At 35.2% G+C, this 23,038-nt stretch overlaps 2 protein-coding genes across 5 annotated transcripts; one reads left to right on the top strand and one right to left on the bottom strand.

Moving 5' to 3' along the window:
• Nucleotides 1-2,642: 2,642 nt before the first annotated feature.
• LOC6562127 (sodium-dependent nutrient amino acid transporter 1) lies at nucleotides 2,643-14,724 on the bottom strand. Of its 3 annotated transcripts, none has more exons than XM_032736463.2 (7): nucleotides 14,386-14,724; nucleotides 9,584-9,681; nucleotides 9,176-9,509; nucleotides 8,058-8,307; nucleotides 4,061-4,802; nucleotides 3,078-3,354; nucleotides 2,643-3,014 (listed from the first exon to the last, which is right to left on the bottom strand). In XM_032736463.2, exons 2-7 carry the CDS (start codon nucleotides 9,656-9,658, stop codon nucleotides 2,770-2,772), a joined length of 1,923 nt encoding a protein of 640 aa, XP_032592354.1. In that variant the 5' UTR covers nucleotides 9,659-9,681; nucleotides 14,386-14,724; the 3' UTR covers nucleotides 2,643-2,769. The 3 variants fall into 3 exon arrangements, with proteins under 3 accessions (XP_032592354.1, XP_032592355.1, XP_032592356.1); XM_032736464.2 differs by having other exon boundaries at nucleotides 9,584-9,667; XM_032736465.2 differs by lacking the exon at nucleotides 8,058-8,307 and adding an exon at nucleotides 5,646-5,877 and having other exon boundaries at nucleotides 14,386-14,723.
• Nucleotides 6,483-22,508, top strand: LOC116805310 (protamine-like). 2 transcript variants are annotated; one of them, XM_032736467.2, is made up of 2 exons: nucleotides 6,483-6,782; nucleotides 22,473-22,508. In XM_032736467.2, the coding sequence occupies exons 1-2, from the start codon at nucleotides 6,540-6,542 to the stop codon at nucleotides 22,491-22,493; spliced, it is 264 nt and encodes an 87-aa protein (XP_032592358.1). In that variant the 5' UTR covers nucleotides 6,483-6,539; the 3' UTR covers nucleotides 22,494-22,508. The 2 variants fall into 2 exon arrangements, with proteins under 2 accessions (XP_032592358.1, XP_032592357.1); XM_032736466.2 differs by lacking the exon at nucleotides 22,473-22,508 and adding an exon at nucleotides 6,849-6,982.
• Nucleotides 22,509-23,038: the final 530 nt, after the last annotated feature.

Raw genomic sequence — 23,038 nt, 5'->3', positions numbered from 1 at the left:
AACAAAATATAATGAATGTTATTGCAAAACTCGATCGTTTTTTCTCCTGTTCTTGCATCTTTCTTGCCTTGTGCACATTCGCCTCCGTTTCTGCAGTTTTTTCGCTAGAGACAAATGCGTGCGTGCCTCAAAAAAAGAGACAGAAAGATACAGCAAGAGGGGCAAGGAGACACAGAGAGCATTGAGCTTGCTGTATGTGGGCGAGCTTTTCAGCTTTTAGTTAAATAGAAATTCATTTCGATTTGCTCTGCCTGACTGGGCGCACTCATACACACACACACTACACGCACACGTGTGTGCGTGTGTGTCTGTGTTTGCAGAACTCTCTGCTGATTGGCGAGGTATTTGTCGAGTGAGGTAAAAAACAAAAGGAAACAAAAGCGAAACGTCTTCGACAATCGTCGAAATTGAAAACTGAAAGAAACTCCCCTTCCACCTGAAGGAAATAACTTAGCTAATTGGTTGGGCTTTAGCGTAAGTATAATTTGGTATCACCAAACTTTTCAAACAAGTTTCGTAATTAACTAATTTATTAATATTGCTGAATTTAAAATTTAAATTCGATTTGCATGAACTAATTTAATAGGCAGAAAATTTACAAATTTACCTTATCTGAAAAGAAACATAGGAAAAGGAGCGAGAGAGAGAGAGAGAGAGAGAGAGAGAGAGGGCAGCAGTGGCAAAACGTAATTATGTTGCATTTATAATATGAAATAAACCTCCTGTTGCCTTTCATATTAATTACGCAACCAAACACAACACAAAGGCAAACAAAAAAATGGTGCCACAACAATAGCAACAACAACATGGGCAGTGGCAACGAAATAACCGCAACTACTTAGCAACATTATACACTTCCGTGCAGCTTCCCAAAAACCGGCCAAAACATAATTATTGTTGCGGTAAACGCCAGCCACGCCCTCACGCTCCCCACGGCACCACACCCGAAACCCTCCACCACAGATCGTGCTTTTTAATTTCTTCATAAAAATATACTCGCTGGGTGCGAAAGAGAGAATGAGAGAGAGAGAGAGAGAGAGAGGGCGCATATGACAACATGCCGCGAAAATTAATCCATTTGCTGTGACAATGACTTTTATGCGGTTTTGCAACAACGCGACAGTCATCCGGAGTACCACACACCCGGACACGGCTCAGTTGGCGGCCAGGAAGCCAAACAGTCGCAAAAAGTCAAGCCAAATGCGGGCATAGAACAAAAAAAAAAAGCCACAACCAAAAAAGAAAAGTTCTCTGCGGGCAAGTCGAATATTAAATACCCTTGGCAATATTTAATTTGTAATTTTTCAGTTACAAAACTGAACGGCGGTTCCTAAAGCACATGGTCCGATCTTGGTAATACTTTTACTAAAAAAAACTTCCTTCAACTGAAATATCCTTGGAAACAAAGAAATCCTCTCTGAAATCGACTGTCATGTTGGTGTTTAGTTGTTTTGATTTATGGACAGCCTAAAATAATTGTATATGTGAAAAATACTATTGTTTAATAATTGTAAGTAACAAAAATCTCACTTGGCAAATTAAACGTATTTTGTGTTTTAATGATGGAAAATTGTACCATGGAAATAAGAAAAGAAAGAACTTGTACTGTTATTTAGACACAATCTTCAGTTTTGAAAATATACATTCTGAAGTATGGATATTTTCTAAAATTTCGTTCAATTTGTTGGGTGTTTTAATGCTGATCAAGAATATATATGATTAATGCGTTACAAGCTGCACAGGTAAACTCTGATTCCCCCGGCAAGAGTATTAAAATTCAAGGGAAAAAAGACAGGTTAGGTTGCTTCACAATGCCGCGACATGTAAATATTTGGCAACATTTATAAAAAAGAAATATAAAAATAAAGTAAAATGCTTACCGGAGCGCTGCTTTGACTGGGTCCGGGTCCGGGTTCGGGTCCGTTGAGCCCTTATCAAAGCAATTATCTATAAGATGGCCGAGGCAAAAAAAATATATAAAAAAAATACTGCAAAGTATTTCGGCTGTCCGCAGTCTTTGTTTGAGCTGGAAAACGTAACGGAGACAAAGTACACAACATTTCTCTTGATTTTCTTCGACTTGGGCTTTTTTGTCGAAACCCAAATTGTCAATGTGATGGTCAATTTGTGGCCAAGGATGAACAAATGTATAGAAAGAGAGATGACAGAGGAAGAGAGATATAGAGATTGGTAAGCAAAAGAAAAAGGTGTAGAGCGAAGCCAGCTGATTAGATGGTACATTTTTGAGGTAAATGGGTGGATGTGATAAATATAAAGTATGATGAATAAATAACTTATCAAAATCAGATGTGACTTCAATGTTGAGTTTTGGCTGTTAAAATTTTCTAATTTCCATTTATGCAAGTTGCCAAAATATAATGTTTAAATGCGATTAAAAGAAAGAGATTGTTACTTGAGGGATATCCACTTCTAGATGTAGATCAGATCTCAGAAGCAGAGGTAACTCCCCTAATAATGAAATTTCCTTAAAGTAACAAATCTGTTAAAACAAGGAAAAAATAATAATTTGCGAATGCGAAAAGGCTTTTCGTGTTCCTTTTCAATTTGCGTAAATTAGAGCAAGCCTAATCTCAAATCCAACCCAAATCTTGAACGATATAAGAATAAAGTGCTTAACACAATTTTCAAAAAATATTTATAAATTCGTTATATTTTAGTGGCACACTTATTAGATATTTAAGTCAAACACTTTTTCACATTCTATTTACAACGCCACTCTTAAAAGAGAGAGGGGGTGAGATCTGACAGTTATCCAAAGATATTCTGCTTAATGCTGGCCCAAAAGCCTTGGCCACGTTTCGGCGTCAGCTCGTGCTCAATTTTCTTGTTGTACTGCTCCCTGAGCAGCGGATCGGAGGGTCCCCAATTCTTTTTGGGCCTGAAGGCGCCTCGTATCTTCTCGCCCAGCGTAGAGCCGGGCTCCCGAAAAACGGCGATCAGCATCCAGAAGGGCAGCTGTAAAATTCCAAACGCCGTGATGGTCCAGCCAACAGCTGTGTAATAAATAAGGAGAGATTAGGAACTATATAGATACGCAATATTATTCAGATACTAACCATAAGCCCAGGGCGGATAGGCTTGACTGTTGTAGGTGAGTGGCTCATAGCTGGCATAGAAGTATATCAGAATGATGGTCATGATAAGTGGCGTGAAGATGCCCCAGCAGAGCCGCCAGTAGAGACCCACTTTGCGGCCCAGCATGAACTCAATGTCCTTGCACAGGCGATCTGTGCCATAGATCCAGCCGATTGTATAAAGCTCTGCAATGCCCAAAACCAACGCAATCATCGAGGCGCCAAAGAAGTCCACCAAAGTGAGCATATATTGACCACCCTGAAGGAAATATAGAAAATATATATATGAAATATGAAGAATTCGTGTTGGATTGAAAGCCGATGCAATATAACAGTCTGTCTGAGATGCCAAATATACCAGAAGTATACCCTTAATTACACACCCAACAAAAGCACCAAAATCATAAGTCTCAAAAAAATATATTTCAACGAAAATCAAAACAAACTCAAAGAAAAAACTTGTAATTGTCATCAGCAAATGTACCCTAATCTCGCAAAATAAAATAGCAAACATAACAAAATAAATATTAAATATTAACAGAAACTCATTGAACACAGCTGATCTAGATAAAAATCTAAGCTCGAATATTATTGATACTGAATGTAGAAAAGCAAATTGGTTTTCTGTAATTTCCGTCATGCTGTCCATCCATCTGAATGAATGCAACTTAGAAACGTTTAACTTGGAAAATAATTGCGTCAGTGCCCGAAGTTAAAACTGAGAGAAGAAAAATCGAGCAAATCTCAGCTAAATTGAAATATTTCAAGTCGCGTCCACTGCCACCCTCAAAAATGGCAAAAGCCATCAGCAATTTGAGAGCTGAAGTTAATAACTTGGAAGGTCGATTTCTAGGAACCTTATTCTGCAAGTTTAGAGATTGAGTTACCAAATCTAAATGGCACATTAATCGTGGCACACCCACTCCCTTTCATGTGTACTTCGTCAGCTGATTTAAAGTTCTTACCGGTGTTATGTATATGAGGCCAATGCAGAAGCTAATGACTGCAATGAGCAGCGAACATTGCCATTGCTTAAAGTTGGGGAAGCGATCTCGTATGGCTGTCACTGTACAGGAGGACATCGCTATGTTGGATCCAATGCCCAGCACGAAGAGCATGAGAAAGAACAGCACCGAGAAGATCTGCGGCAAATGCTTAAACTTGGCTATCGCATCCGGATACGAGATGAACGCCAGTCCAGCGCCACCTTTCACCACCGTTCCAATGTCATCAGTGCCAATCTCATGCGCCAAGTGTCCCAAGATGCCAAAAATGGTGAAGCCCGCGAGCAGTGAAGTGACCGTGTCCATGGCGGTCACAATTGTCGCATCCCGATGCACATTGTGACCGAACTTGTTGAACGAGGAGTACATGATGATGTTGCCAAAGCACACGGATAGCGAGTAGAAGCATTGTGTGACTGCCGCATACCACACCTGCGGATCCAATATCTTGCCCCAGTTCGGTTTGATGAAATAGTAAATGCCATTAATGGAGCCCGGCAATGTGACGGCTCTCACCAGCAAGACTCCCATGATGATATACGGAAAGATGGCCAGGAAATACGATGCCTTGCCGGAGCTCTTAACGCCGCGACGTATGATGAGAAAGACGCACAGCCAGGCGACAAACAGGCCAATGACCAGCTCCCAGTTGGGCAGACCAATGCCATCAGCAATCTGCTCCTTCTCGTGCAGCACCTCCTTTCTGTGTGTATGTGTGTGAGTGTGAAAAAAGAGATGAGTCTGGGAAACAATGCCTAAGCCCAAAGAGAATTAAGTAGAATATTCTATTTGTTTCTCTTTAGCCTAAGCCCAAGCCAACACCTCTAAGATCTACGTTAACCCCACCAAGATATTAGTGTTAATTACTTTAAGTCCAGTTAATGCTTAACTTACTTATTACTATTATATTTGGGTAATGTTGTGCGGTTCAAGCTCAGAAAAAAGAGTACTGCACTTTAGAAATTGCTATAATTTTGGTTGTAGAGATTGGTTAGCTCGACTTATTGTTTAAAGAGTAAATATCCCAAACGGAAGGTTGTCTCTTCTAAAAATTAGGGATTTTCTATCTTATTTGCTAAGTACATTTCTCAAAAATTGAGACAAATATGTCTAATTTACAGTTCTTATATCCGTTTTATTTTAAGAAACTATTTTCTTAAAAACGAAAAACATTTCAAAATAAAGAAATGATTGTTTCGCACATCTCAAAATTATTTTTAAAAACCAGAAAATATTTATAGTTTTCAGGTCGATTTTGTAAATTTCAATCTGAATTTTTAAACATTGAAATTACTAAATTTCGATCGTAGATTTATTTTGGACTGTACAACCGTCAATTTTTTGCTGAGATTGACGTCAGAGCTATGTCGAATTTCTAAATTTCAAGATGATATATTTTTTCTGAGTGTATCTAGTTAAACGCTGTTCGCCTTACTAAGACCTCCTCCGCTGGTCTTTTTGCTAGCTAATCAGCTGACCCATTGCCAGCCATATGTGGAACTCATAAATAAATAAATTAAGGATAAATCCTTTATCTTTAACTTACACATAGTACAGTTCCGAGCTGGATATAACGCGATCTGATTCGTTACTTGTGCCAGCTATCAGGTTAGTATCGGGCGAAGAGTTGATGCAATTATCGCCCCATTCTGGGCGGCACGTTGCCCAGGGCAACGGATTGTAGAACGAGGCAACGAAATAGCGACAAAAGATCGCAACCAGGGAGGCATAGTACGTGCTTAACATGAACACCTGGAATGCCTGGCCAGCGCCAATACCTTGATGAATGTGGGGAAAGTTAATAACAGATTAGGTTGATGCCGAAACCAAATTATGAATTTATGTGAGATATGATGTGAGGTATGATGTGCAGTTAGTTGAATGTAAATGAATCAAAAACGAAAGTGCTCACAGAGCTCACAGGAGGCTTGTCAAAGTGTGCTTTCTGTTAATTAATCTGTAAACATGCTTGCAATCACCGTTTGCTTAGTAAGAAATTATGCTTAGAATATTCAAATCAAATCTAAATTAAAACTTTATAATAAAATATATATTATGTATATTAAAAAGCGTGATAAAAATAAGCACTTAAACCTATTAAATATGTTTTCCAAAATATTTATTTATTTTATTATTAAGACTATTGTTAAAAATGAATAACCAAATATGTCCACACACGAAAGGTAAAGAAAATATACCAAATTCGACATTTAGTAAATTTCTCTACTATTTGTTATAGCCCACAAAGGTTTCAGGGAAGAAAAAATGGGAATAGTAGGCCATCATTTAGCAATTACAAATATATATACCTGGATGGCTCAACTCGATTTCGTTCATAAAAACAAAACTGATTGTCGAGCAAATAACAAAAATTTCAATTTTGCTTGTGAGTTTTTTCCTTTATCAACTTAACTAAAGAGTCACTGGTTCCTAGCTCAAGATGAAATGTCCAGCGATGAACAAGAGTAAATGTGCAAGGAATCGCAAGTCGATGCGTGCAGTTCGAAACTGTCCAAAATTCAAGTGTCAAAGGCCCTTTCCCAAAACTGGTAACGGGTTTTTAAACTTTTTGCGGTCTTTTCGGCGCAAGAACTGCGGTCTCAGTCCCATCGAAATGATCCGCAAGTTCGGAGCTGCATGGAACGAGTTGCCCGAAAGCTACAAGGATCGTTATCGCCGTCAGGTAGGCAACCCAATCTACCCATTGAGAGACAATGAGAAATCTCAAATACAACACATTTTCCACTAGTTTTGCAAAATGACCAAAAACTGCCGCCACAAGCGTGGACTTGTCTGTCAAAATTAATATCTATCAAATAGCGTTCTTAAATGTGTTATCTGCTTTAGATTAGGACCAGCACCCAAAATAAATTATGACAAATTGAACGTTTTATAATGAAATTGTAGTATTAATTTTTAAAGAACTGATTTATTAATGTGAATGGTATTCCGCAGAAAAATGTATCGTGACTTGAAACTAATAATCAAATTTTAGTGTACGCTGATATTTCGATTTGTAAATATTTATTTTGAAATTGTCTCATTGATCTATTTAAAAATTTGTGAAAAGGGTATAATTGTTTTGTGCAAAAGTATGTAACGGGTAGAAGCGAGCATCTTCGACTCCAGAAGGTATATATATTTACGGACGGATCGATCTAGTCCATCTATATCTCTGAGATATCGAATATATGTGAATATCGATATATATCGATTTTCGATAGAAATAAAAGTCACAATTTTAAAGACAGGCTTTGACGTATTATGGATAAGCTGTAAGCTCATCAAAATCGAATAAGAAACACATCAGTTATAAGCGCATTATCATATTGATTTCATTACTATCAGCTGTGTGAAAATGTAAAGTTTAATTAGTTTACCATCAGCAAGCCAAGGTTTGAGAATAAAAACTTGCTCCGCCTTATTTGACGCTCCATTTATAGAAAATTGATAGCAATTGTTGAATTTCCTGATTATCTTGGGTTGATATTTGGCAATGCAACGTAGCTGAGGTTAGGGTATTTGCAAGTCGAGCTCCGGGGACGTTCGACTGGAGCATTCTAATTTGCTTATTGTGAAGGCACATGTTACGGTTAAGGTTCGCCCCTTGTGTTTTCCAACCCCACTGACAAATGATAATTGGACTGGCCTCGTCGGCTGCTGGCTGTTGCAATCACCTAGTGGCTATTGCAGCATCCCAAACTGATCGATCAATTGTTGTATATTTACATGCCACAGGGGAAGGGGAAGGGGAAGCGGGACTCATTCAATTAACGACGCCAGTCAATAAAGCGAGCGTTGAACGGCCATAAACTTGAATCTGACAGTGAATTCGAGTGGCTTTCGCCGTGATAAGATTAACCACAAACCCAAAAAAAAGAAAAATAAAACGAAAAATGAAGACCAATAGCCAAAAACAACAAACTACGTTTTGCAAATGCGTAGAAAATCCACTTACAGAAAATACAGCTCAGCGGATGCGACGGGCTTCTGCTGCAGCGACTCCAAATTTAAACTGGCAGTGGTATTAGTGGTGCTAGTGTTGCCCGGACTGGAGGCCACACACTGTGGACCCCACTCGGAACGGCACTGGGACCAGGGCAGTGGATTGCGAAACGAATCGTAAAAAAAACGCAATGTCATACCCATAATTCCTACGTAGTATGTCGTCACAAGCGATATCGCGATCACCTGTCCGATGCCGGCGCCTGCAGATGTGGATGAGCAGATGGATATATGATATACACACACATGTGAATGGTATTACACAGAGAGATAAAGAGTGCATTCTTAAGATCTAAATTCTGGTCGGGTATTCATTAATAAAGAATTTTAATCTCATATATATTCTATATATTTATATACTATCTTGCTTTGCTTACTTTTGTTTTGAACAGATAATTATTTAAAATAATTTTGGTCAACTGTTAACCTTGAGCTTTTTTTCTCTGCGTAGATGATTAACTAAAATAATTATATAGCTTTGAATTTCTATAATGAATTCTGATCTTTTTTATTTTCTGGTACTTGGACATTTTTTCCCCAATCGATAGTTTTTAATCATTCTCTTATTAATAATTTGAATTTCTATGTATTGTAGAAATAATTTTGTATAACTGTGCATTTCTTTAATTTTTTTTTATTTGTATTCACTGCAAGTTTGTATTTTGATCAATATCATTGTGGTTTTCTTACATTGAAAATCGTAATACTCAAGAGAGAATAGAAAGTCATATAATGTTTCAAAGTGTGATGGTGAAAAAATGCACTTGGACATAATTTGTATACACTTGCAGTTGGCTTGAGAATGACTTGCTGTGAAAATTTGTTAACGAAAACCTCAACCTTTTTCATCGTAATCACTACACAAAGGCTGATGTGTGCACATATATTTTTTATACTTCTTTTAAGTTCAAAAAGCAGTTTCAATAAGAATTATGGTAGCATAAAATAAATGTGTTCAAGTTTCATTATATTTTATATATTTGTAGATAGTCATACAATCCAACTGCAAGTGCATCACAGCTTCGATTTGACCAAATTAGGCCATGTATAGTAACAGAAAGTATCGCTTACCTTTCATGGCTGGGCACAAATCGAATACCTTAACGGAGCCACGACTTGAAAACTGGCCAATTACCATTTCCAGATAGTAAATCGGTTTACCAATTAGGAACAGCACAATGAGATATGGTATTAGAAAAGCGCCGCCTCCATTGTCCAGTGCGGTGAACGGAAAGCGCCACACATTGCCCAATCCCACAGACATTGCAATGCAGGACATTAGAAACTCGATGCCCTTGCCCCATGTGGCACGTTCCCCGCGTACCGCTGCAGATTTGCTAACCACCTGATCCCGATCCTGCTCCTGGTCAGCATCTGCCTGTGCGTGCGTCTCTCCTGCCAGCGACTAAATGTGCGTGGGTGTGTGCAAGCGATTAGTTAAGGTCACAGGCTTGCCGACCAGAGATTTTGGCCACTTACCGACATGGCCAACGTGCTGGCTGTGCTGTGTCCATCGTCGCCCACAAATGCGGGATTCTCTTGCAGTGTTTTCATATTTGTGTACTATCAAAAAATTGCTAGGAATCAGAGATAGAGACAGAGAAAGAGAAAGAGAGGCAGAGAGATAGAGAGCTCTGTTAGCTGCGGACTGACACTTATCACTGGCTGGCATTTTTGGGCCAGATTTTCAGCGGAATTGTACAATTGTACGCTGTAAAACTGACAATCAGATAAGCCACGAGCCACAGTGCTCACAATCAACTAAAAATGCTGTAATGAACTGAGCTCGACTACGAGATGCTGTGCACCCAGTTGTTAAATATATTATTCAAATTGTATACCCAATACACTTTTTACTTGCGTATTTCTTATCTAATCTTAATAAAATTGATACATTCCATAAACAATATGTCAAAGTATATATTATATATTGGATTGGAAGGCTCCGTCTAAGTTGACATGGCTTTATCGAGTCGTCTGTTAATACTAATCAAGAATATACAATGACTTTAAATAAGCATAATATATACTCAAACCAACTTTCGTAAACACAGACAAATATTAAATATTCTTTGCTCCAATTCACATCGTAAACGATGTATTCTCAAAATCCAAATCAAATAAGAATTTAAAGATGGCATATTTACAGCTCAGATTCAGCGGAGCTCAACGAGTTAATGCTTAATAAATCTGTTATTGAGTCATTATCTCAGCTGTTGCTTTTCGTCTCTGATATATAAACAAATTTTTAAATTTTGGTATGTAAATAATTTTATTAAATTTTAATGGAAACGCCTTAGCCCAATTCTTTTTCAAGGAAAGTGAATTGAAATTATGCAACTGTCACGAGCTAGATTATTAAATGTGATTATTGTCAAGCCATAATGCAGAGATAAAGGGCGAATCAGACTCAAATGTGTTTTCTTATTTGCAAGTCACTAGAAATGCAACAGTTTATGATCAGCATAAAGATCTCTTGCTAAAATAACTAAAATATATTATTATGTGTGCTTAGGAGAGATAATGCATTGTAAAATTGTTTTAAAAAAGAATAAGATAAACTTTATGCAAACGATTGCTTTGAAAATAGAAGATTTACTGAAAAGTAATGAAAATATTGTTAAAAATATTTCTCCAAAAGCATCTTTTAATATTTTAATGTTAATTGATTTTTGGTCCTTAATACTTATTATTCACGTTTAGTAATTTTTTGTCTGATTGCTTTCGCAATCTTTTCATGAATGTTGGAAAATTTTATATTTTGAAAATTCAGTTTTATTTGCACCTTTATTTAATTTTGTATATTTAGTTTTTTTTTTATATTGTTCTTTCAATTGTACTACACATTAAATAAACAAATAATCTATATCTATGAAAAATGCGGCACTCACAAAGAGTACAAAATGCACTTGACTGATATGCAAAGATCATAAAAAGCAAAGAACTCAAATTATTGGCCTATTAAAACGCAGTCAAGTGCTTAATCTAATTCTTAAAAATGTCAAATGAAATATACTGCATTCGTCAGAGGCTAATAATCGCTTACTCGCTGATACGAGCTCTTTAATTTTTTTGTTGATTTAATGATATACCATTTATATCTCGTTTTTTTATAAATAGCTTTTACTATTTGTATTTGTCGGGGGTTAACAACTTTAAGACATGTGCGAATCCTAACACTGCACTCTATGAATCGAGAATAAAGTTGATTCGGTTATTGACCTCATTTGAATAAATGGACATATATGATATAAATTATAATATGCATATAGCTGATATTTCTACACAGATGTTCAGATTCACATGCCATTAAGTATAAATGTTCTTCACCTGAGTCAATATATTGATTTCCAACCTGTGCAAACTTTTGCCCAGTCTTAGAAAAAGATTGATAAACAAATACTATGAATAATCGTTCAAAAATAGTTCATAACATAGTAATAAAAAAAGGGCTATAAAATATTTTTTTTCCACATTTATGGGTTAGTTAACATGGGTAGTTGAGGGTAGTTGTCAAGTTCAAACTGTACCAAGGCCGAAGCTTGATAACAAAGTTCACTCTGTTATCACACATATGTAATTATGTATGTTTCGGTAGCTACTGATATCAAGTGTGGCCAAGATAACCAAGTTTTTATTGAGCCCTACTTGAAAGATATGGTGGTACATGAAATTTCTTACAACCTAATTATGTGAACAACGACTGACATTTCCAGGCGACAAAAAAACTAGCTCACAGTCGAGATGCGAATTCTTTAGACAATTATAACTAAATTATGGTGGAGTCAATGCACCCAAAAATTGTTGAATAATACAAAAATAATAACTTAACAAGCCAACAATAAAAACAAGGGAAAATAAATAGGACAGGCACTGTCTGCAACCAACTTACAAATTTCTCACAAATTCCCCAACATTAAAAGAAAAAAAAAGCGTTAAGAACAAAGAAATAAAAAAATTACCCAAATAAACCAGATGATGTGGTTGTGTACTGCGAAAAAAACAGGTTTCTTAATTCTGTGTAAAAATTATTGTGTTCAATGGAGAGAAGAGCAAACAGAATAAAAGAATTTTAATCAACTTCAGTTGGGATGAGTCAGCTACACAAATATTATATTAAATGATGTGGGATTTCACAGATAATGAAGTATGCTTCAAACGATTTTTTTAACTGACGTCAGATTTGTCATCTAAAATCAGTTAAGACCGGACCTAGCTAGTTTCAAGCTCAAGAGTTGAAAGTTGTTCGGGCAACTTTTGAAAATGATGCAGAAAAGTAGAATGTTTTTGTACAAATTTTCTTCAAAGAAATGTTTATTTCTTGTGCTGATTATGATTTCTAGAATATTTATGACGAATAAATATGTAATAATACTAAGTGTGGAAAGTGGTTAGAAAATAGATTCTTAACAAAAAAGATGGTTAAATATTTTTGAAACATTTTAGAAATTAATTTGCTACTTTTGATAAAAGAATTTATTCTTCTGGATTGGAAAATCTGAGATTCGAAACGCAAAAAATAAAAAAAATATTAATTCTAGAACAAAGGAACAAGGCAACGAATATATTTATTGCTTTGTCATTTTGTTAGCCGATTTGTAATTGAATCAATTATTCATTAATGCGTTTTGCTTGTTATTCTCTAAGTGCAATAATTATTATTATTATTGATTTTGATAAAGTTCATCATTTTATTTTCATGCCAATCACATTATCAAAGATAATATGTATTTGTTGCTATGCTCATTTGGTAAACGGACGCTGGTTGATTTGAAAGAATGTCCGCAGCAACGCATTAGTATGCAAAAACGTGTTTCTCGGCGTGCTTGTTACGCACGTCGCCACAAACAGATCGCCCAAAGAAACCGTACAAATACAAAGCATAATATTAATGCTTGTGATGTCTACATTGCGTATACGTCACCATTCAACGAGATAATAACAAGCGACAAAAACTCAGAAACCAAAAACAGACATAAAAACAAAACAAAATTATACTACTCTTAATCAATGCCATTGCCAAGAAAAGAGGGTTTGCTGAATTATATATTCGATTTGAAATGAAGCCATTTACTGAATTGCATTTCCACTTTGCAGACTCTATGAGAAACATCAAAAAATTGTGCCATATATTTAAATTTTATTTTTTAAATCTAAATGAAATCATTATTTGTATATTAACTGATTATTACTCATGGTATTATCTAAAAATAACCCAATCTACTGCTTCGATCAATTAATTCTATCAGTTCTTCTTTTCTGTGAATAGCTACTCATTAATCTTATCTTTGCATCTAAGAATTTCGAACTCACAAAGCCCATAAGTGTGGAAAACCCAAAAAAAAAATTATTACGCCTAAGGCATTCTACATTATGTAGGCTGTTCAAATGTAATACCTTAAGTATATTATAATATGTGATTAGTAATTCAGAGAACCCAATTATAAACCATAAACAATTTATTTGGTGTATAAATCTGGCAAGTTCAAGGGTGTAGCCAGCTATTTGTTAAGAGGGTCCAAATTGTATTTCATCATAAAATTTAATCTAAGCCATGGCTCTGTCAAGTTAAGAAGGGCACGTGCTCCGCTGTGTACTACCTTGATCAGGTTTATTAACTTACATACAAAATATAAATACAATATGCGCTTTGGTCTTTTATAATAAAAAATACTTTGTATTCCAGCTGCTTAAATATGCACATAAATTAAATAAAATCACAAAGTGCAATTAAATAATGCAAACAAATAAATTTAAATTTCTAAAGCACCTCGAAATTAATAAAAATGTTTTTTTTTTTTAAATAATTTTGTGCGTCATTTAAAGAGGTTAAAAAACTTGTATACTTTTCAACTTTGTTGTTTTAAAAAGCAAATATTTTTGAAATAATCATAAACCTACATTTTTGGTACATTTGTCATATTTCTTATGCTCTAAAAATGTCACTCATTTAGAAACGATTTTTAATCATCACAAGCTTAAATTAAATAAATATATATATTTTGTATTTCTTAGACCCCAAATATATCATTCATTTTGGCGTTCAGTTTCACGAGCTCTATTAGCCCTCTAACATTATCTGTCGCTATTGACAGATCACAAATTGTGCACAGTCATTTGTTGTTAACCTTCGTTGGGCTTTTCTGCTGCAACTGGCAGCGCTGTCCCTTGCGTCCACACCACCCACCTCTCTCTATCTCTCTCTCTCTCTCCCTCTGTCAGTCAGGCGTTTGCGCAGCTGTTGCTGCAATGGACCGTTGGCAACATGCTGGGCTTTTTACCTGTTCATTAACTGTTAACTGTTGTTTTCGTAATACTTTGTGCCACAGCTGATAAAAGCTTCCGCTGCTTCTTCAACTCTGCTCTGGGCTTATGGTGATTTACAACTGATGTTGTTGTTGCTGTTGTTGTTGATGTAATAAGGAAAAAACCACATGCAATTTGAGGGCTGATCTCTTAATTCTTTTTAAAGATCTCTTTCATTGCACAAATTCACTTAACACTTTATGCATTAAATTATTCTGCTTCCGCTCAACAATTTTAACGAAATAAAAACACGTTATATTATTGTTATGACGTTTACGGTACGACTACAATGGCAAATGCTGTTAACTGAACGAAGCGACGACGATCGCTTGAACAAAGCGCCAGCAGCCAACTGATCGGAGCCAAGGCAGCTCGCAGGGTTTTATGGCGAACTTGGCTGAAGCGGCGCACAGTGGGATTCATGCCACTTATCTCAAATGGTTTAAAAATGTTTATTTGTTATATTTTGAGAAATATTCTTGAGGTTGGACTCCATCTGGCTTTTTATTACATTCAGCTGACTAATATTCGAATCCTTATAAACTTTTCCTCTTTAGTCGAATAACCATTTCTAGAATACAAAGTTCATTCTAATATACACTGGAAATATGGAATTTATTTTTTAATTTATTAATATTTATTGAATAAATCCATAATAGCTATCATAATATTTACAATTAATTTTGTTCAATTCCACTGCTGCTTAAGCCCATAGTCGACAGCTGTTTTTTATTTTTGGGTGGCTCAAAGACTCCAAATATAGGTGAAAGCTTTTCTCACGGCTTGACAACTTCATGGGTGCGTGTCACTGATAAATGGATCGTAACAATGATGGTTGGAGAGTAATTGTGTATTTGAATAAGCTCGAGTGCGTGTCTCGGCTAACTGATCTTATACTCCACAGTTTGAAAGTAACAGTTCAACTAATTATTCAAATAGAGAAGAAAAGAAATTTAAATTTTTATGCTCGATTTAAGAGTAACTAAAAGTGATTAGATAATAAACTCACAAAGTAAGTAACAAACTTACTAAGAAAAATGAAAAGTTTTCTAGCTTTTGTTCTTGTCAAGATTTTTAGATTACATACGAAAAATATTAACAAAATGATCTCACCATGAATTTGTTTTTGAGTTTTTTGTTTCTCTTTACCAGTTTTAAAAGTGTCATGTTAGCACTCTTAATTTAAAAAATGATTTTAGTAAAACGAAAAACACTTTTAATGAGATTTCTAATTTTTTGTGTGAGTCTTTATTTAAACTGTTCCCAGATATTCCAAAGAACCTAACTTAACTGAAACTTGTATTTAACAGCAAAATCTATTTTTTCTTTTTTTTTGGTATTTGTGTCACAAGTTTACTCAACTTAAATGAAGCCTTGGTATTTGTTTCTTTTCGCTCTGCGACTCCGACTTGGACTCGGTTACTGCAGAAGTTGCACTTACAACTTGCTCAGAGAAAATTCCAGGGAACCTCTCGCCCATGTGGCACACTTGGTCCATTGTTTCTGGACCGCAGTAAAACACAAATTGTTATGATAAAACTTTTTATCAAGTTTTTGTTATATTTTGTGAGTTTTTTTTTGTTTTTCTTCTCTTTTTTTAGCTTGTGTGCTTGCCGTCGTCAGGCGACGTATTCTAAACCCCGTTGATAAACCATATAAAATACGACAAAGACAGAAAGAGAGAGGGAGAGAGAGAGAGGGAGAAAGGGAGAGAGGGAGATAGTCAAGTAACTGGGCCAAATGTAAAAACAATGCCTTTGGGGGCGGCACTGCCTCATAAAATTTTAACTACTTGCAAAAATACTGCTAACTGGTAAACTTTAAGCCAAAAATCATTAAGTCTGCAGCCTGGACAGGACAGCCACTAAAAGAGTTTCCACTTCCAAGACGCTGTGCGAAAAATGGAAAATGTCGAAATCCAGAGAGAGAGAGAGAGAGAGAGACAGAGAGAAAGAGAGAGACAGAGAGACCAAGGCTGAGAATCTTGACTTTAGCCTTGCTTGTTTTATGCCAACAATTTTGTTGCATGACCATTATGTGGTTCCTACGGGCGGGATTGACTTTCATCCACATCCTCAGTCTTGGACTCAACTACTCCCCTCCTCGCTCTTCCCCTTTTTGGCAAGCTGTGGTGTTTGGCATTGCCATTATGACTGTCACTGGACCTTGGGGACACACTATCAACATTGAGTGGAGGTTAGATGGAAGTGGGAGAGGGAAGAGGGGAGAGGTGCGGCTGTCACAACTTTTTAATTGCAATTAAAAGCCAAGCTAAAGACTTTTTGCCAACCAGCAGAAATCTACAATTTATTTATAATATATATAAAATTATATAATACTAACCGTTAACCCAGTTGCCAAGAGCGAAAAGGAAATTGATGGGAATACAGTTTAAATATATATAAAATTAAATTAAGTAATACAATTGTCTGTTTATTACTTATGGCTATTTTTATTTATTATCTTTTCAAGCAGAGAATAAAGAATTCTAAATACAAATCGAGCTTTCAGTAAATCATTTATATGTCTACGAATATATATCATTATTTAGGAATTTCAGTAAGTTAAGATCTGCAAACTCAAATCAATAATAAATTACTAAAATAAAAATGAAAATAAAAATATACAAATAGTCAGTTAAGATTCAAGATAGCAAAAAAGACTAGCAAATATGAATGTTAATTTAAAAATATATTTATGAAAAACAAACTTGAAAACTTTAAATAAATTATTATTTGCGATAGAATGGAAAATTCGAAACTCAATTTTTATATATGTACCCTATTTCAAATCAAGATTGTATTTATAGAAATGGGAATGGAAACTAGAAACAAGAAGATAACTATCTTATTTTAGGCTTGTCCATTCTGGAACGGACTAAATGCAATTTTTTCTGACTCAACTCAACTATTTATAAATATAAACTTAAATATTCAAAAGCTAGCCAATTTTATAACAAGAACTGCAAAACAAAATGCCTGATTTTTTTTATCAATGCTCTTCACACACATTTTTTACACAATTTTAAATGGCTTGAGTGAATTTGAGTATTTCTATTGTCTCAAACATTTACATGGAATTGATGTCAAGCTGGTCTCATCTGCTAAGTCTATGCGGGATTACCTACCATGGCAGCCGAGCCAAAAGCATTTTATGGCTATCCATAGCCATTTGGCTAAATCCTTAAGCCTTGCCAAAAAAAAAAATTCACTTAAATTTTTGCCAACACACATTTAAATGTACTTCTGACCAAATGCCCACTCTCTCTCTCTCTCTCTCTCTCTCTCGATATATATATATATTATTAACTATTTATCTCAGTCTCTCTCTGTCTTTCTCTGTGTCAGTTTACATCCCCCAAACTCCCAGTTACAATTCAAATTTTCTTGCAGGCAGCTGCAACTGCAGTTTTTAGCCTCAAAAGCGGATCCCATTCAGTAGTTTTGGCCTTTGTGGTGTCGACGGGGGTACAAATAGTGAAGAAACCGAAGACAAAAACAAAAAACAACAAAAAAAAAAATAGTAAAAATAATTTTTGTCTTTTGAGGCTACTCACATGTTATGTGTAGGTAATCTCCTTTATTACTGCGGCAACTTTTTGTGGGACATAGCGACATAAAACAGGATTTCGGGGCTGAGATTTTTTGGCTCGAAGGAATGGAGTGGAAGCGAGGATGAGGGGGGCTTGGGGGTCGGAGGTTTTGTCTCGGGGCATTTACAACTTTTGCATAACATGCTACGAGCGGAGAGACAAACTGTGAGCATTACGTAAATGTTTATTTTGCGGCGAAGCCACAAGTCATAAAACAAAGTTTTTGCCCCAAAATTATATTGTGGATGTCGTCTCTCTGGCAAGAGATGCGCTAATTGAAAATGACTTTGGGCCATAAAATGTGCATTTGGCTAATGAAAATGCTACAGCAGCTTAATTGGCCCAATTGAGGCACTTGCCCTAAAGTAACTAGCCGTTTCATTCAGCTAATTGAAGACAACTTGATAACCCAAACTATGCCAAATGAGACTCGAGATATTCTCAACTTTTGTCAAAGCAAAGAGAAAATCTCATAATGCCTAATAGATTATTTTTAAAACATCGGGCCAACTTTATATTTCGCTTCTTTTTACCCTTTCCTGGTTATTTTCCACTTTTCCATTTGTTTTTAATTGCCCTACGACACTTGCTTTTAATGGAATAGCAGCGTCTGAGTTTTATGAGAAGATTGAAATAATATTTTATGGAATACATATTAAAAATATTTATATTTAATTTGTGTACTCCTTTAAATTATGAAAACATCTTAGAGTTCTGGTAAAAACCTATAAAAATAAAAATAAAGCGAAAGCATCATTTGCAAGTTTCAATGTAATCGATTGCTTATTGTAAATCTAAAGTGAAGTAATAAAATATTATAATATAATATATATATTATTTAATTAGCAAACGAAATGTTCGTTGAGTTTAGAAATAGTAGAGAATAGACTAGAAATAAAAACATATTTACAAGACTTTAGCATATATCATTTGCAAAAACTTCGGAGCAGAAAAGCCAGAATATTATATTAATCTAATATATTTTTGATTTATATTAAATATTAAAATAATATATACATTCATAAAGGTAGCGAGCCAAAGAAACGTTCGCAGATGGTTTTTTCATAGCTGGATGCTTAGTCTCAATTTCATCTTTGGGATCGGTTCATGAAAACAATACTTGAACCAAAGTTTTTATTCGAGCCGTGACTCATCTAATTTTCATAATTTTTAAATCATTGGATTTATAAGCTTGAAACATTTCTACAAATGTTTGTATAACTTTATTAAAGTAAAGATTAAGAAAAGAATCGGCTTATATGAAGCTCTATTAATCCATATTTTGACAACTTTTTTGGTTTACTGGTTTCCAAAAACTCGTTTGCAACCTTGGTGGTAAAAGATTTTATTTTTTTGTTATACACTCCCTAAAAAGTACACGACCTATTGATCCATACCCTTGACATAGCCTCTAGATGTGAAGCAGAGGAAGCCAGGCTCGTTGTCCTTGGCTCTGACCTTGCATTAGTCAAGTCGGTTGAGCTGAGCAACTCAGTGCTGAAAGTTATCAATGGCGAACCGCAGCAGAGCCTGCAGCATTTTAAGCCCAAGTAGCTGCGAAAGTTGATGCCACTTTTCTGGCTTGTTTGCGACAATTGTTGCGGCGTGGCTGCGAAAACATGGATAACACGAAAAGCGGAAAAAGCATGGCAGGCATTTAGTCCATTCGTGCGAGGCAACTGCAACAGCACTCAACGGGAGCAGAGCGGCACGTGACCAAGACAACGATGCCTCAAAAAAAAAAAAAAGAAAAGAGAAACGGAGAAGGACAATCCACTTCAGGATGCATTCTGCATTTGCAGCAGCAATCTCCCGCTAATGCCGTTGCAAGTTGCTATCGCTGCTTGTTAGTCTCAAAGATTAATATAATGCTGCTTCCCCGAATTGTGCTGATTGCAACTGTTGTTTTTATGGTTTCTGTTGCTATTGTTCTTGTCGTTGTCAAGCGTGCAGCTTACAAGTTTTCAAGAATTTGACTCGCTATGTATATATATATATATATATGTATATATATATATATATATGTGTATATATATATCTTGTCGCCTGAGCTGTAGCATTTAATGACCTGAAAAGTGCAGCACTTAAAGAGGACTTTTGCTAAGCAGTCGAAGAGAGAGAGAGAGAGAAAGAGAGAGATCATCACGTGTATATTTTTCGAAAATGTAGAAAAAATATGATTAATTTGCAGGGGGTGCTTTGCTTCTTAACATGCATTTAACATTGGTATTTATGATTTCACATTTTAAATAATTATAAATGCATATAATTCAATTAAAGCAAAACTTACTTCCCACTGAGATATGCTGAAAGCATCTTTAAGCTCGGTCTGTTAACTAGTTTATTGAAATCTTTAAAAAATAATCGCATTATATGCTTTTTAGCTGTTAAAGTTTAGCTTAGGCATTTGCAGTTACACTTTAAAGTTGACATAATTATTTTTCACACATATTTTTTGAATTTTGTCTTTATTTATTTCTGTTATTTTCTGTCAAATCTTATTATCTTTGCATTTGAGAGAGCTTTAAGGATTTCCTCTTCACATGCTTGACTTATAATTACCGTAATAAAACGGTTGATGATCAAAAGGAAAATATATATTGGGAAATGCTTGATAAGGCAAATGCCTAAGTTTCTCAGCATGTCAGCTGTCGCAGGCAATGCGATTTACTGTTATTGCTGCTATGAGAAACAGCAGGTGTGCCAATCCTTCCTAGGATGAAAGTCCGTTTGCTATTCACTTGCCTAATGCGCTACACACACGCACTCACACACACACACACATGTACATTTGCGAGTGTGACTGTGTGCGTCTGAAACTCAATTCAAAAATACTTAACAAACATTTATTGGAATTTTCTTATTTTATTTTTATTTTTTTTTTTGTATACATTTCTTCTTTTTTTTGTGCATGTGGCAAAGCTACCAACTGCGTCTTTGTTGTTGTAATAAAAATGCAAATAAGTTGTATGGGTTGTGTTGTCGACGGCGTATGCAAAGTGCCAAAAGCGAGAGAAGTTCCTCTCTCCCGCTCAATGCAGCATCAGCAGCTACACACACGCACACACACACGCACACACACATAATTTTAATGCCAATTCAATTTAATGGTTCATTTCATATGAAAATTGTAAAAAGTCATTGCTGGCCGAAAGAGTAAAATGCCAGAAAAAAAATGGAAGAAAAAATAGAAAAATATTCGAGTAAAAACGTGATTGAGGCAAAGATATCCTTTTCAGACTTTTCTTGCTTTTAATAATATAGTTTTTGCTATAGTTTGTGATTCTCAATAAAACACAAAACATAATATTTTAAATTATTTAGACATTTGACTGATTGGGTTTACTTTCTGAGTTTCCTTAATCGTTGCAATAAATGTTAGTCTATTTTTCATTTTATTATATGCCTAATTTTATTTTATTTTTCGTTTTACATGTATGATTTAGTTACTCCCTTTCAATTGCACATAATTTAATTTGTCATTAATCTTAGATTTTTCAAAATCGTTTAGAAATTGTAACCTATTTTTATTAATGATGAAATAAATAAATAAATATGTTTGAAAATGCCACGTACCTGCATGCCTCATAATACCCTCTATTTTTTTTTGTACGCATTTTGATAACTATAGGGTATGAAAAACCGTGAAAAACTCAACTCGAAATATTTTCCCTTTTTGCCACTTGGTATTTTGTCATGCATGGGTTTTTCTTAGGGCTCCTTTCGAATGGATGGATGGATTGGGTGATGGCATCGGAAGGGTTGTGGGTGCTGTTCGCTGTGGTCCATTGTGTTGATGCAGCTGCGGGTAACAAAAAGAATTTTTCATATACTGCTTCCTTTATATACGCTTCTATATATGTAGATCTATCGCAATACATTTCTGCGTATATACACACGACGCATTAAATATGCGAAACATGCATTTGCATTTTGATATTACACGGAGGGAGGGACAGAGCTGAAAGCGAAGCAAAATGCTCGCATATCTACAACACCCTTATTTGAGGGGTTTCCATTCAGCATTCACATTGTAATAGAAAAATCATAAATAGCAAGCATTTAAATGTGAATTTCCTTTTCCACACACGCACACAGAAGCAAACTTTCCCAATGGCATTTCTGATTTCTTTTTGCATTTCTTTGATTTCTTTGTCATATTGAATTACTGTAGTTATGGCAACTGATGCTTTATGTTGGACCTAACCTTGGTTAGGTTAAACGAAAGTGTATGCAATTAATTTGTGGAATGATACCTGTACACAAATTGTTCAATTGTCGTATAAATTATTTTATTTTCATCTCAGTAATCATCCCAACAACAAAATCAATATGCGTGATTCAGAAATTGTTTTGGAAATTTCTACCAGTCTTATTTTATTGCTTACTCTAAATAGATCAAAAAAATCATATTTTATTATTATTATTATTAATATACACTTGTAGAATATATTTTAATTTTGTTTTCAGATGATTTCAGATACGTATTAAAGGACCCCATATATATATATTCTTGATATATGAATAGATATATGCTCAGAGCTCCCTCATACTAAGAACACTTTTGACGAAACTTGGAGTACATCCGTCGTTCGGAGCTGACCGAATCGGATCACTATATCATATTGCTGCAACGAACAATTGTCATAGCCAGACGAGTTGTGGAAAATGCATCTGACTCTTGGGCTACTTCTCAACTGAAATGATTAATAATTAATCACATTTTCAGGCATTGATGAGTTTTATTTACCGAAGAAGTTTTGTTTGAAAGCCTTCCTTGATATTCGAAGTTCTTCATTGCGTCTGGAATCCCGTCATTGTCTTAAGTAATGTTAATTTTAAATACAATAAACTTGAAAATTATATTTCTGAAAATTAAAGAATGTAAATTGGAAAAAATTGTAATAAATGTTGCTCATAGAAAAATTCCAAACACAAAGAATTAAACATATTTTTTTAGCTATCTTTTTACTGATGAGATACACATTTCTTGTCAAATCTATGAAACCTGTGAAAAAAAAATTGATTTTAAATAA

Source organism: Drosophila grimshawi, unplaced genomic scaffold (genome assembly GCF_018153295.1).
Source record: "Drosophila grimshawi isolate 15287-2541.00 unplaced genomic scaffold, ASM1815329v1 contig_1377, whole genome shotgun sequence".
NCBI lineage: Eukaryota > Metazoa > Arthropoda > Insecta > Diptera > Drosophilidae > Drosophila > Drosophila grimshawi.
This window is presented reverse-complemented; position numbering and strand designations above follow the sequence as displayed.